The sequence below is a fragment of the Gambusia affinis genome, linkage group LG21, assembly GCF_019740435.1.
Source record: "Gambusia affinis linkage group LG21, SWU_Gaff_1.0, whole genome shotgun sequence".
In the NCBI taxonomy this organism is placed as follows: Eukaryota; Metazoa; Chordata; class Actinopteri; order Cyprinodontiformes; family Poeciliidae; genus Gambusia; species Gambusia affinis.
In genome coordinates, this window is record NC_057888.1 from 14,439,789 (window position 1) to 14,455,301 (window position 15,513).

General features: G+C 41.5%; 1 protein-coding gene across 4 annotated transcripts in view; it reads right to left on the minus strand.

Annotated features, from left to right (window-relative positions):
• Window positions 1-15,513, minus strand: part of zfhx4 (zinc finger homeobox 4) — a 93,678-nt gene that overhangs the window by 18,714 nt on the left and 59,451 nt on the right. For 3 of the 4 annotated variants that reach the window (XM_044105500.1, XM_044105499.1, XM_044105501.1), the window contains exon 7: window positions 142-240. In XM_044105500.1, the coding sequence (XP_043961435.1) occupies window positions 142-240 (99 nt within the window). The remainder of the gene's footprint in view (window positions 1-141; window positions 241-15,513) is intronic. The other variant, XM_044105502.1, reaches the window with a different exon arrangement.

The window sequence follows — 15,513 nt, forward strand, 5'->3', positions numbered from 1 at the left end:
AGCAGCGATCACATGTTACGCACACAGGCGAATGTTATTTAAGTGAAGGCTATATACATGGAGAGTGGCTTGTGCCTTGGTTAATGGGTGTTTTTTTATGTCAAATTAAGTTTTTATTTTGCATCTCGTGTGCAGACTTACGGTCGGGTCTTTTGCTTTCCGTCAAATCTCGGTCAGTCAGGTTGAGTCCAGGCCGGGAGGAGGATCGAAGAGGTCTCTCACTTTCCTCTGCAGCCTCTTCTGAAAACACAGAGAGAATTCATTACCCATCATTCTCTCCTAAAAACATGATGGAAAATGTGCAACTACATAATAGTAAGATTATATTTTTTGTTGTTGTTGTTGCAAATATTGCTTCTTGTTCATCTACAGGTAATTTCAAATGACCATTTTTTTTTACAGTGTAAAGCTCAAATTTGCTCTACAATGGATGGTATACCATATTATCAAATAAAACAGCTGCCAGAAGAGAGTCTTTACTGACTAAAGCCCTGCAAAGCCACTTCTAGTAAGTAAAACACAATCTATTCATGGACTGCAAGCAGGGAAGGTGCCCCACATTTACAAATGCCCTCAAGGAAAACAATTTCAAATGCATTTTATTGTAATGAATGTTTCAAAAATAATTTAATCCCAACACAGCTGGGTTCTTTTGTTGATATAAGGTACTTTTTTCTTTTTACTTTTTTTCAGGGGGGGGAGTAGGGGGGATGAGGGGGGACATCAAATATGTCAACTTTTACAATAGTTTACATTGAAAAGATTTTATTGGACAAGTTGACTTCACACAGTTTTTAAAACCAACCATTTTAAAAAATGCAGTACTTCGTCACAGCTACTAAAAATATATAATAAAATTCCTATTTTGACTCAATCCAATTTCCTAGGGTGAATCGTCCACTTATGCCTTGGTACTTGGTACTGATTTGTTCTGTCCTGCAGCTTACATTATTTGTGTGTATCTTAAGAAAAAGAAAACATAAAAAGGGCTTGTGGAAAAGAGAAAAAAAATCTAGATTAATTATATTGCATTACCAGTATGCTAACAAAAACATTGTTTATATAGATGTTCCAATCTAACAGACTTTAGACATAAAAATGTACAAATTGGAGCATACTGATAAATAGTCTTACCAATTTTAACACATATCGTACGTGTATCTTTCCTTAAGATAACATATCTAACTGTAACTAAGAATATTTTTGTTTCAGAAAGATATGCTATATTTCATTTTCAGTTTTTCTTTTGGTTGTTAAGAAGTTGTGAAATGATAGACACACATTGATGTGAGTCAAATTAAATAGAAAAGTAGATGATAGAAAAATTTTAAATTGAGAATTGTTTTAATTTCTGCTTATTTTATTTTCTTTGTCACATATAAAAAAATCATTTAAAAGCCAGATTTAGGTTAAGAATAGAAATCAAAAAATTGCATGCTCACATTGTAAAAGTCATGTTCTGAGCTATTGTACATAGAATATTACTGTTCTTGTATACAATATACATATAGATTTTATTTTACGTTTTTGCATACTCATAGAGACATCCACACACACAAACACACACATGCAGCTCTGTACTATTAGCAGATTAGCCTGCCCATCTCGGCGAGTTCAGCCCCTTGTTTGATAATTCTGTGTATCTGCAGTGTTCTGCCAGTGGATTAAAGTACGCGCATGTGTGTTTGTGTATGCGTATGAGTGTGTATGTGTGTATACGTGTCGCCAGCACGAGCTAACACTAATCCTAGCCGAGCCCCAGCGCTCCCTTTCATCCAGCCATCATTTGTCTCCGGCTGGGCTGATGTCACTTTGTAATGAATTTTGAGCAGTCTGAGAGAGGCCAGATAACCAGACACACACCCACACACCTCTACATACATACATACTATATATATATATATATATATATATATATATATATATATATATATACACACAGTAAACTATTCCATCTCAGGAGTAGAACACACCAGTCCAAAATCAAAGTGAAACACTTGCAAACAGACATCAAATCTTACGCACATATACTATTGTGTTAACCCAAACATATACACGCACACAAAAACCGTTAAAAATTTCATGTCTTTTAAATGGGGTGAGGTAGAGAGAGAGAGGCGGGGAGAGAGGGGGGTCTCCCTCACCACAAACCTCTCACTCTGCCAGAGTATTAAACTGTTATGTGTGTGTGTGTGCGGGTGTGTGCATGAGTGTGTTTAAAAAAAAAAAAAAAAAAAAAAAAGCTGTGCTCATCAATCCTGCGGAGCCTTAATAACCATATTTTATGAAACGCAAACACACACACCACACTTACACAGAGTAATATGCACAAAAGTCAGGCAATGGGTGCACTGAGGTCAGCTTGCATTTGCATACAATCACTTTTGGCCATTGTATGATGGCAATACGGGGTCTCCACACCCCGCCTAAGAAACATGATATGATTAACCCTTTCACATAACACATGGTGCAAACACCCAAACGGAGACTAAGCACTGGCGCCATTGCTTTAAGCAGCAACACATTAAGAGGACATTATATACAGCATGAAATTTTCATGGCAGATGCTGGCATATGATTGTTGGGGAAATTTGCTGCAGTGTTTGTGTGTGTGTGTGCTGCAGTCATTGTTATCTTTCTGCATTAGTCCATGTGTGTGCTGTGCATGTTTACCACATATGTACACACACAGAGTGCGCGCGTGTACGTGTGTGTTTGGGACAGCACTCTGCTCCTGATGTTTTATTAATACATTGGTGACAACGGAGATGAAATATCTCCTGTCAGCTGGGAGAGCCCGGGCTGCAGAAATTGCAATTTTCTCTGCTGGTGCTGCTGCAGCGTCCATCTTGTATTTTAATTCACCTCACCTTCACATATAAAGGAGGAGAGGAAGAATGCTCGGCAAATTTGCGTGTGCATGTGTGTGTGTTAAGTGGGTGGTACTGTTGTACGTGCATACTGCTTGAATGTCCTTTGTGGCTGTCTTATCTTTTCTGCATACTTGACTTGCCAAGAGTGGACATATTGAGTATCATGTTTTATACAATTTTGGAAGAGAAAATAAGGTAAATAAAACCAGAAAAAAAGGTGAAAATGAACTTCATTTGCTATTACATGCTGTAACAGCAGTATGTAATGTAAATATACATATGCTTTGTTAATTAAGAATCAGTTCAAAGTTTTGCGTTAATTCTTGATATCATTCCGAAAAATCTTTAAGATCTGAATAAAAACAGTAAATATTCATAAACTATAATTTTCTGTTAGATCTCGACATTAACCCTATTTGATGTTGTAAAAAATAAACTGTATTCGACATCACATTTAAAAGAAAGAAGTAGCATTTTTAAATGGTTCTATGAAGTTGACTATTCTTTTTTTTCTACATGAAGGCAAAGGAAGTAACCAACACAGAGGTCAAAAGGAAGTCTGTCTGAGATGATAATACTGCTAAAACACCTTTTCAACCAACCTCTAGGGGGCAGTATACCTGTAGCTAGAAATGAGAAATAGAATCATAAAAATGAACAAAAAGGGATGAAGGAGGAACAGGAGTGGTGAGGAAAACCGTATAAAAGAAAAAAAGACAGGGCGATCATCTGGGCCCAATCAACCCTTTTTTTTCTTTCTTTTTTTTTTTTTGCTTCTTTCTCCTCATACTCGGTGATATCTGCGGTGTGTCTGTGTGGATCCAGGGAATGTGCTTCCACACTGAGGACATTCCCAGACAAGCTCTCTCCATACATCAGCCCAATGTCTGCCCTCCGACTGACCCTGACAGTTACGTACCGCATTTGTGCGTACGCCCGTGTGCGCTTGTCCCTGCCCGTGCGTGTGTTTCGGTTTGTTAGTGTGTGTGCGAAATTGATCGAGCCAGAGAGAGATAGAGAGAGAGAAAGCAAGGGAAAGAGAGACAGTGACTGCATGTGTTTGAATGTGAGATGTCATGAAGTGTGTGCGTGTGTGTGTGTTTGGAGGAGACGGGGGGACTCTTAACCATCAACTTAATCGCTACCAGAGGACAGAGCAAAACTTTCGCAGTCACCTTCCTCTGCCTCTCTGCACAAGCATACAGACACATACAGAGTGAAAGAGAGAACAGTCCAGGCTGTGGATGTGGAGGGGGTGTGATTTTGGCAGCCTGGTGGGACTATCTTTGATGTGGGTCAGTCGGAACATTAAAGCCGGCCGGTGGGCTTGAGTTAACCACAGACCCTGGGTTTGATTACCCTGCAACTGACACAAGCCTATATTTAACTATTAAAGAGGAAGAATAACTAAGTGACTCTTGATCATAGTTAAAGTTGAAACAGTCTGGTCTAAAATCTAACCATTAATTGTGGGGTCAGCGTGGAAACCTTGGAAGGGTGCTTGACGTGAAATCTAAACTATATCCTGTTACGTTTTTTGCAAAAAAGAAGACGGTTACTCTAACTCTAAAGACAACAAAGAGCTTCACACAGATAGGTCTCGGAGAATGCGCTGAACAATATATTAAATGAGATGTTTGGAAAGTGAAAAATGGAGCGATAGACATATGGGAGACGGAAGCAATGAAGAATGTATTGAAAGTGTCAGCACTCTCTCCGTGCATGTGTGCGTATGTGCGTATGTGCGAGCGAGCGTGCCCTCTAGCTATATAATGACCTGCTCTGAGACCACTCGCTCCCCCTCCCGTCTGCCCCTAAGGGCCCATAACCGCCATGCTGGGTCATTATGTGCCCAGTGGAGGACTCAGTCATACAAGCACTCAAACTGCAGAGTGATGCCACACCAGGAAGCTGGACATTCGGACGCTCCAAAATGGCTGATTTTCTTAGCTCAATCACCTCTGATTTGCTTCCTCAGGGCTAAGAGGGGGCTTATTAAAGGGATAAAGGAGGGGGAAATAATTTTCTCTCAATGTTTTGTTTATTTTAAACCCATCAACTGCAGCTGTAATTGGAGAAAAGCAGCAATAAATACACAGGATTCTACTGTATAGTTCAGACAACAGTCTTTTTTTTCTTTTTTTTAATCCATGTATACATTTTAATAAAGACTAGATGCACTGTGTCCAGTGTATCAGTGGTAGTAATACAGCCTTAATGTTTTGGGCTGCACCCCTGACTGCCATGTCTCCTTGAGTTAGGCCTGATGTTGATGCTGATTCCTTTCTACAACTCTGGTCATGTCCCCTGTGAGACTATTTGTGCATATGTGTGCGTGAGAGAGCAGGAAGGGGCTCTGTGATGTCACATTCCTGCGCCGCGCGCGTGGCTCTAGTTTGGCCTCTAGGTTTTAAGGGGAAAGCTTTGAAACATTACACCATCCCACACAGTCACAGGCCTTCATACATATACACACACACACAGTCAAGGGCCAGTGGTAATACTGCCAGAGTAATAACCTTACAGACTTACTGATCTCCCTCCCTCTTGTTCTCTCACCCTCAAATCTTTATTTACCCTACTCTCCCTCTGTATCCCCCTCCTCCCTTTCCCCTTATTCCCCTTGTACCTTTCCCCCGAATTTCAGCGCATTTAACAAGCATTTAGATCTTAACCAGATGTTGTTAATGTAGCATGTCTAAAATACTAAACATCAACCTAGCGGAGAGGGTCTACAGCTCCTGCACAGGGCCTGGGAAAAACTCACTCACTCACCCCACACGCTTTTCACACACACCTAACCAACGAAGCCCCCATGCATACGGCACACATTTGCTCCCATGCAGCTTTCACCGAATTTCATGCACAAGCGTCCGCAGCTCGCATGCTAACATGTAAACACGGCAGCGCGAGCAAGCGCACGTGTTTCCACCCACGCGCAGCCATTTGTTGGGTGAAAAACACACAAGAACTTAGAACACCAGCGACAAAGAAAAGAAAAAAAAAAAAAAAACAGAAAATGTTTCAGGGAGACTGTGAAAGCAAGACAATAGGATTGTCACATTTAATTCGCTCCTGGTGTGAATGTCAATAAGTTGAACCGAAAGACTTGGCAGGAAAAAAAAGAAAAAGATTTTTGTGTTCAAAATGTGCTTGTATCAGCAGCTCCAAATTTGCTTTGTTGTTGTCAATTACAACTTCCTGGGACACTTCTTGTGTTTTCATATTCCTCATATTGTCCGCTCTGCTGTCTTGCAGGCAACTAACAAAATACCTATTACTCCTAAAAAAAAAAGGGAGAAAAAAGGAAATCATATGAATAAACATAGCCAGGATTAAAGGCTTGCGTGTCTTGCTTGCTGTGCAGAAAGAAACTGTTGTTTTGCGTAAAGAGGGATTTCATTTTCAGAGCTGTGGGCACTGTGTGTGTGGGCATGTGTGCGTGTGTGTTGGCGTGGTAATGTTAATGATTCCTTAATGGGAAATACAAAAGGTTTTTACAGAACAAAAGTATGGCTTCAAAAGGTACAGTGATGCACCAACACCTGGCTTTATACAATAGAGAAGCAGGGCTACTGGACACCACACACACGCGCCCACACCCACGCCCACACGCACGCAAACACACACCTGCATCTCACACAAGAGCCATATTGGCATTTCGGCTGTTTGAAGCACCTAAGGCTGAGGAGGTGAATTGAAGAGGCGGCATGGCAAGCTTACCGAGGGATTTAAGAATAATTTTAAAAGAAGATTCCTCTCCTCTGTTTCATCTCTTCCCATCTCTCTCTCTCTCTTTCTCTTTTTTTTCATAATTCCTCTGTCCAATATTTATCCAACCCCTGATTATAAACATCTGGCTGACGGGGCAGCCTGCACAGCAGCAGCAGCTGAAGAACGCATGGATGTACACACACACACGCCCACGCACGCACACACACAGACACGCACTCACGCTCAGTGAGAGTCACACATGCAGTGGAAATATCACACAAAGTCGGCAACGTGACCCTGTCACGTCCAGACCGGAGAATGGAAGGAGGGGAAAACAGGAGGAAAGGGAGACGGACCAGACAGCGACGGAAAGAGAGAGAGAGAGAGAGAGAACTAGGAGCTGAGGGTTAATGGCCTCCCCATCTCTGTGATAAGAATTCATTCTGTTCTATTACCAGCACTTATCTACAGAGGTTCCTGTCTTTCTGTTCCCTTGCTCTCAAACTACGCGCCCATACACACAAACACACACACCCACCACACGCGCAACAAGGGTCCGAGATCGATAGATGAACCTAATGAAGAAAGCAGCTGTTTCTCGGCATACCTGCTCAAGTCTATCAGCGCAACAAGATCTGCCTGTTTTACTCATCCATCTGTCCATCCATTTATCTACCCACCTATCTTCCTATCTGTCTATCTATTTTTCTATCTTTTCACACAGCTATCCATCCGTATGCCCAGTCCATCTGTTTCTCCATGTCTCCATTTATCCTTCTATCTCTCCATCAATCACTACACCGGTAAACAAAGATGCGGCCTGGATAGATATAGTTTCGAATTGACCAGACTGCTCCTTGTCATGCATTCAAGGTTTATTTATTTTCCGGGAACTAATACAAGCCCTGAAAACGGGGAATCTAATAAAATGGTCGCCATGGTTTGAAAGAGTGGGTTTTTGTGTTTGTGTGTCTGTATGTGTGTTTCTGTTTAAAATAGGCCTGTGACGGGCAGTGGCCAAATGGATAATGCTTAAACAGATCTTTATCCCGTTGGGCTACTGTCCTGTTTTTGACAGCATCAAACCATCTGCTTTCAGAGCCATCACAAACAAAGCTGTAATCCTGGTTGGGAAGCAAAGGAAAGCAATCATCACAAAAGAACTTATGAAAAGACTCATTAAACTTGTTTTAATAATCATAAGTGGTCAAAATCAGAACTGACAACTCTGACCCCAACAAAAAACAGAAATAAGTATCAGTCTGGAAAAGCCTGATAGGTGCATCTCTACATGTAGTCTCAATTTTATTATTTTTGTATGTTTGTTTTAAAAAGTAACACATTTACACTTTTACGTTGTGAAAGTATTTTTGTTTTTTATTATGGCTAACTGTTTTTAACCTCTTCATTTCATGTGTGACGACTTTTTATAGAAGCATGTTTAAAGGGAAACTATTATCATGCTTGTACTGTGTACCTACCTATAGAGGACTTTATACCTATCGGCATAAAAATACAATTTGTTGTTTTTTTATGTAGGTAGGTACAGAGGAAGGAAAAAAATAACAAAACAAAGTCCTATATGGACAGAAAATAAATATATATAAATATCCATCTACTGTAATTAAAATAAAAATTCAAAAGAAAAAAAAAATCCACATGGAACTTGTAATGCATGGCCACATATATTAACAACGCACACGCACACACACAGACAAATACACACCACAGGGCCGGAGATGATACTGAGCTGCCCTGGAGATGGCATTTGCAGACTGTTACAAATAAGGAGTGTTGGCTTTCCTCTGACTTTCTCAAAAACATGCAAAAAATGTCCATTTCATTACTGGCTAAACAATGTCATATGGGCCCCCACTGGCCCTAATAGAAGCAGACAAAGACAGAGCAGCACACATATGCTTCGAATAAATCAGATTACTGAGGGAGAGTGGGGGAGTGAAAGAGTGAGAGAAAGAGGAAAAGAAAGACAGACACCGCTAGACACTTAGAGGATTGACAATATTCCCCTTTTTTGCTACACCCCCAACCCCCATTCTCTTGCTCTTTTCCTTTCCTTCACTTTCTTAACTCTCTTTCCCCCCCCACGCCCTCCTCGGTGGGATCTGTTTTAGATTTGAGCCAGTGCAAGAGCCATATCTCTACCTTATCTCTGCTAGCCGTCAAAAAACAGAAAGCTCCATGTTTCCATGCATTAGACCTCCGGCCCCCTGACATGCCACTTGAAAATCTTTCTGCCGCTTGCAATGGCTGTGCAGGATAATAAAAAGAGGGTGAAAAAACAGCAAATTTATCATTCAATCAAATGATACACAGGTTATTAGGCTGGACTGTTATTCTTGCATGGAGGCTGCTCTGACACACTGCTATATCACAGAAAACGTCAGTTCTGCAACCCAAACGTAACGTAAAAAACTCCTCAAATGAGACCACGATGGCAGAGCTGCAAAGTGTTATTAGTTTTATGAGAAAGGATTTTAGAATCTGATAGGTTGTAACATTTCTCAAAGATCCAATTGTGTATTTTTTTTTCTTTTTTCTTATAGCTCTGGCAACTCAAAAGCTCCTCTTGATTGACTGTTAAGGAAAGTATTGATTACTCTTGAAGATGTAACCACAAAAAAACAACAAAAAAAACACACACAAAAAAACACAAAAACAAAGCATGGGCAGGGTGTGGAATATGTTAACAATTTGAGGAAAAAGGAAAAATCTATATTTAAATGACCCCACATATTGATTAATAATTAAGTCCTAATTGCAGCTCCGCTTGGACTTTCAAGCTGCCCTCTGACAATAGCTCGGAAATAAGATAGGGAAACATTATTGATACACTTTAACAGTGGTGGTCGCCCAGACATTGATCCGACCACTTTGCGGTGTCTCTGGCATGCACGCCCGATCTAAGTACACGCGCTGTTTCAGAGGAGACGCATGGACCCCGCACCTGCACAGACAAACAAAATGAACACACCTAAGTCGACTAACGGAGCATAATTAACCTTCATCCGGGAAAAGTCAGAGCTGTCGTATCTGCAGGCTTGACTGCCCATATGTTTGCGTGTGCATGCGTGTGTGTCTATTATAATTACTCCATTAACTGTGGAACAGATTGACTTTAGATGGGGTTGTTCGTGGTATCATTTTGGACAAAATAAGAGAGTGCAAGGAATGAGCGCGTGGCTTTGTGTTAAATCCACGAAAGCCTACGCTCATTTTTATTTTATATTCATCTCCTTCAGCCATGTGATAGCAGGTCTTCATGTTCAAATCTATGTGTGTGTGTGTGTGTGTCCCCACGGGCCTAATCAGGTATCAGGTACCTTTTGTTTTGGGAGCCCATTGATGGATGAAATCTTTATCTTTGCTATTGATCAGGAGGGTGCAGGTCCTAAACTGTCTGTCGAGCTGCCTGCCTACTCCGGCTCTAACAAGATTGCCAGGGCCGAGTATATCAGTTAACATTTAATCAATGGCAGCTTAAGACACTGGGGCTAAGGGAAAGAAGCCCACCGCTTCGGCCCCCTGCCCCAAACCATTACTCGGGATTGAAGCGGAGCCATATGTGGGTGCAAGTGGGAGCTCCAGATGATTACAGGGGATTGGGTCCACTTGATCACATGTCTTCAAGGGGTTGAGGTGTGTATCTGTGTGTGCTTGTACCTCTGTGTTTACAGACAGAAAAGTGTTCACTTGTCAATATGTTAATTTGTCCAAAGAGAAAAAAAAAAAAAGTAAAAATAAAAGTCCAGTTGGAGTGACTTTGAGTCTCGGAAAATTATTGGGGAACTGAATAAGTGACAGATGTATGGAAAAAAAAAAGCTTTTCAGTTCAAGTTTAAATAATTTTCTGTCACAAAAAAATGAAAAGAAATAAAATAAAATAAAATAAAATAAGGGAGCGAGAGAGAAAGAAAAAGGGAGTAAAAGAGAGAGAAAACATTAAAACATACACCACAGAGGATAGATGTGACATATCGGGCATTGCATGATTTTTCTTTTCTGCCTTGCTTGCAAAAAGCCCCCTGATGGTAAAATGCAAAAGAGGAGACTCAGCAAAAAAGAAATATGATCAGTTAGGCTTTTTTCCTTGCTTTTTATTTTTACCATCAGCTCATCTCATAGTAAATGAAACCACATCAGATCTAAGAAACAGATCCTTCCTCTCCCATTTTTTTTCTCCCCTCTCCATTTTAATATTAATGCTCGCAGCGGACATCACCGAATCTTATTTTGTGAGAATTAAGCTTCTCCTTACAGCTTTTTTCCCCGTGTCTCTCTATGTAACTGAGTGTGGCAGCGCGCAGAGTTCGCTGTGGGGTGTGGGGGATTCTCTGACGGGGGAAGCCCCTCTTACGTCCCTGTCTTTCGTCCAAAGCCTGAGAGATTCCCACCACCTAAAAATCAATGTGTGTGAGAGCATATGTGCGCCTGTGTATGTGTGTCAAGGTTTTGTAAGACAAATCTCTCCAGCATGCGCCGCTTTAGTGCTATTGAACCGGGCTTCGATCACTCGGCCACTGTGAATAATGCAAGGCAGGCTACTGCTCACTTACAGCGCAGGATGCTCAGTCTGTGTGTTGTTGCGTGTGCACGCACGTGTGACAGGATGGTCCTTTTCCCCTCTCGCAAATGCAACAGGGCAGCTCTTCGACGTTCCTCCACTTGGCCCTCTTAATCTCGTGTCAGATACAGGAACTCCCACATTGATACTGTGCGAGTGTGCGAGCGTAGAAGCCGGAGGCTTCTACAGTAGACAGGAAGAGCTTAACTCAGTCGGACAGCTCAGGCCCGCACTTTGACACGCCCTGACTCATTACGTACAGTCGGCACATGGCAGAATATTGCGATTGAGAAAAAAAAAAAGACAATTAGATATGAAGTCAGGGGAGCGTCGCTTACACACAGTGCAAAAAAAAAAGACCCCCCACCCCTTCCGAACGCGCATCGTAGGAAATCAGGTTGAGCGTGCTCATCTTCATATCCCCAGGTATGTGAAGCAGAGATATTAATAACGTGGATGTTATAGAGTAATTAAAATGATTCCAAGTGATGAGTGTGCTTTGTGGGTGCATTTTATTTCTGTTTTTCTTAATTAAGCTGAAAGATGTGATGTGACACAAACCGTATGGGGGTTTTAATGGTGTCCTATACTTGATGTGGCTGGAGGGGACGACGGTTGATGGGGCTATAGGGACAGACAGCATGACACACACACACACACACGCACGCACACAAATGACTAAAACAGATCTAACTGTTCATTGGCCCTGCTTAAGAGGAGCATCTCCTTTTTCGACATAATTATCTGTGTCATCACTTATGAGGCAATTAAACAAACATCAGTTCCTATTTCCTCCCCCTCTGTCTCTCCTCTCTTCTCCTGCTCCGTGGCTCTCTTCTCTCATACCATCTGCCCCAATCTCTGCTCCTCCAGACTACGTCTCCTCTCCACTCTTCTACTCTCCTCTCCTGTGTGACTTCAGACAAGGTTTCAATTTCAGTATGCTGATTGTCTCATTGCCAACTCCATGCATGTCTAACACTTACTGGCACTCCAGGGACTGGCTATGCACACCACAGAATGCCTATTTCATTCCACAGGTTTATATTTGTGTGCATGCGCAAGGGGTGATGAGGGTGTAAAATGCCTATTACACCGAAAGTCTGGTCTCTCTTACACCGAAGAGAATTCTCTAGTGCCTAAAGAGCAGAAAATTGCAATGCTCCTCTTCCTCACTCCCCATTAACCTGCTTCTGAAACAAAGGGCCGGGCCGAGACGTGTGTGTGTGCGTGTGTGTTGTGCGTGGAACGTTTGCACCATCCAAAGCGTCTAGCAGGCCTAGCCGGGGAGATATACCATCATCCAAAGGCCACAGTCCCTTTTAAGAGCATTCATGCCTCTTGAATGTTTTCTTTCTCTCCTTTTTTTTTTCTTTTAGGTATTTTTACAAGTAGTAATCACAGACATTAAGATATTTTAATGGGATTTTATGTTACAGATCAACACAAAATAACAGCTGAAAGTCCCCTCTAAACCCTCGCTGTATATTATCAGGAGGATTTTGTTGTGAGCTTTGACAGGCCGATTTTAATACACATTGTTGGCCCTTTTATTTAGCTTCATCCAGGAACCCATCTGACCAACTTCCTCGTCTCTGCTAATCAGAAGGGTCCCTGCAGCATGACGTTGCCATCGCCATGTTACTCTTTGGGGATGGTGTGTTCAGGGAGACATGGGGCAGAATTACGTTTTGGCCACATACTGTATTTCTCCCATAAAGGGAGAAGAAACCAAACACTTTAATTTTTTGGTCTCTTCTTCTGACCAGAGCATTTCCTTCCATATGATTTTCTTCCAAGGCTGCAACACGTTAAAATGTGTCCAATGTGTGTGGCGACTTTCGCCAGACACTGTAATTCTTTCATGATGTGTTTTTATGTAACAACTCCTCATTAGCATATCTCATTCTGTCAGTGCAGTCACCTAAATTTGGCAAAATCTATATTTTGTATGACCTACAATGCACTTGTCCTTCATTTTTCCTTCATTCCTTCCAACCTGAGGAAAGGCAAAGGGAGACAGCGCCTTGGGAAGAGCTTCAAGATGACTAAAGCAGCAGGCATATTTGTCTAATTTGCACAAAGATATCCACATCAAAGCACAAATCAAGCTCCATGCTCACTCAATAGATTTTTATCAGTCTATCTATTTCTTGTTCTTTTTTTTTTCCAGCATCCTTTTTTTAACCCTTTGTCACGTTCCTCCTTCTCCCTCTCTATTTTCAGAGCGTTATTAGGACATGATAAAAGCAAAAGGGATGTCATGACACAGGACCCCCTGTTAGCATTAGGAGGTGGGAGAGAAAAAAAAAGCGAACGAGAGAACTTCAGGGGGGGAGAGAAAAGATGAAAGAGATTTGTCTGGAAATGATTGCTCACAAGGCATTGATTCTCTGCTTTAATCTCGCACAGTGTGCTCAAATTTCCTATTAGGGAGATGAAGAAAAGAAGTGAGAGGGAGATGGGTCTTGCTCAGATAGGTAGGGAGGTGAAACTTGACATACCTCTATTTTTTGTTTTTTTTCTTCCTTTTTTCCCCTTTTTGGACAGACAAAACATACATTTTTTTTTCTTATTCTAGAAAGAGAAGCAGGATTCTGAATGTTTCTTTTTCCTCCCCCATACTATGCCTTGCTATTAGACCATTAGCCTGCTGTAAGCAAACAATAGAGAGGCACAGCTATTGCTAGTGAAACTCTGAAGGGTCATACGCACACACACAGACACGCACACATGCATGCACACCCCCAAAAACACAACAAGCCTCTGACAGCTGCTGCTACTGCAAAGCTTCCTTTGGTTAGCGACGATTAGCCCTAGCCTATTGGTAATCAATAGCTGCTATCAATTCCATACTGTTATTGATGGATGAGGTAAAGGATTGAAAAAGAAGAGTGAGAAAAAATAGCGGCGAAAGGGGACAATTTTTACCTTTTCAGACTGGTCTGATTAAACAGCTTTTTTTTTTTAGCTGTATTTTTTTTTTTTCCTTTCTTTGCCGCATATAGACTTCTTTCAATGTTCATCTGTGAATTGTATCATTGCCGTCAGAGATTAGTGGCTGCTTGGACCCTGCGAGTGCATTGCCTGGTTACCGTGACTCCAGCTCCACACAACCCTCCTCCCATCACTGGATTGTTTGTCTTAATGCTGTGTGACATGGCCCATTGTTTTGTCCATCTGTGGTTAAGAGTCAATGGACAGGGGGTGCATGAGGGGATCAGGGAGGGAAGAGAATGGAGGTGAGAGAGAAGAAAATATAAAAAAAGAGGTGGTGTGCAGTCAAAAAAGGAAAGAAGGATGGAAACAACAGCTAAAAGGTAAAAAAAATATATATATGGAAAGCGAAAGGTCAAAAAGAACCTGCGGATAAGGATAAAGGTGCAATGACCCTGTGATTTTAATGTGGTTCTTTACATAGACCGCTTCCTGCTCCAGGAGCCTTCGGTGGCTTTCAGTTCCATATGGAGCGGGGCCTTGAGCTCTTTGTGATATCACCAATATAAAAGACATCATGGCCCCGTGACGCCAGTCCCCTCTTCAAAGGGTTAAGTCATATTTAGTATGCGTCCTCAGAGTTCCATGGCTTTGTATTGTAAATAAGGCTAATGTGGCATTGGTCAGGTATGCTAATTCAGATAATCAGTGCAATTTCTGCAAATTATAACTGTCAGTGTGGTGGGCACAGAACCTTGGCGGAAAACATGAGGGAACAATTTAGCTCGGGTAATACCCCTTCACCAAAGAGCTGCTCAGCTCCAAAAGAAAAACAATCGGCCTGAGCCCGTACCGCCCCGACACACCATTTCAAAAATAGTTTATGGTGAATGAAGCTCTTTTTTTTTTTTCCCCCTAAAGCACAAGTCAGGCCGCTGCCCTTTTTCTTCTATGTGCACACACAAACCACAAAGTAATTATAATTTGCTTGGATGGAATTATTCAAAAAGTGACCACATCTTTTACTCCCACTGCAAGAGAATATGGTTTTGGGAAATATGGGCTAAATTGCTACTTGACGAAAATATAATAATATACATATATGAATGTGTCTCATTCTGATTTGACAAATGATTTAAAATGCAGCACATTGTCTCCAACTAATTGCACAGTGATTGAAAAAAGGAACTTCTGGAGTGAAATCCCTCAGTCTCATCAGGGTCTACTTTTTTTTAGGCTCCTTTTGGGCATGCAAAAATAACATTCCAACATTTTGACGATGAGAGGAAGGAATCTGACAGAAAGGTGTGGACTTACAGTCCGTAAACTCAGTAGATCAGACAGAAAGGCTTTACGTAATTAATTCATTTGAATCAAAGCTGATAAACAGGCACAATATTTGTGTAC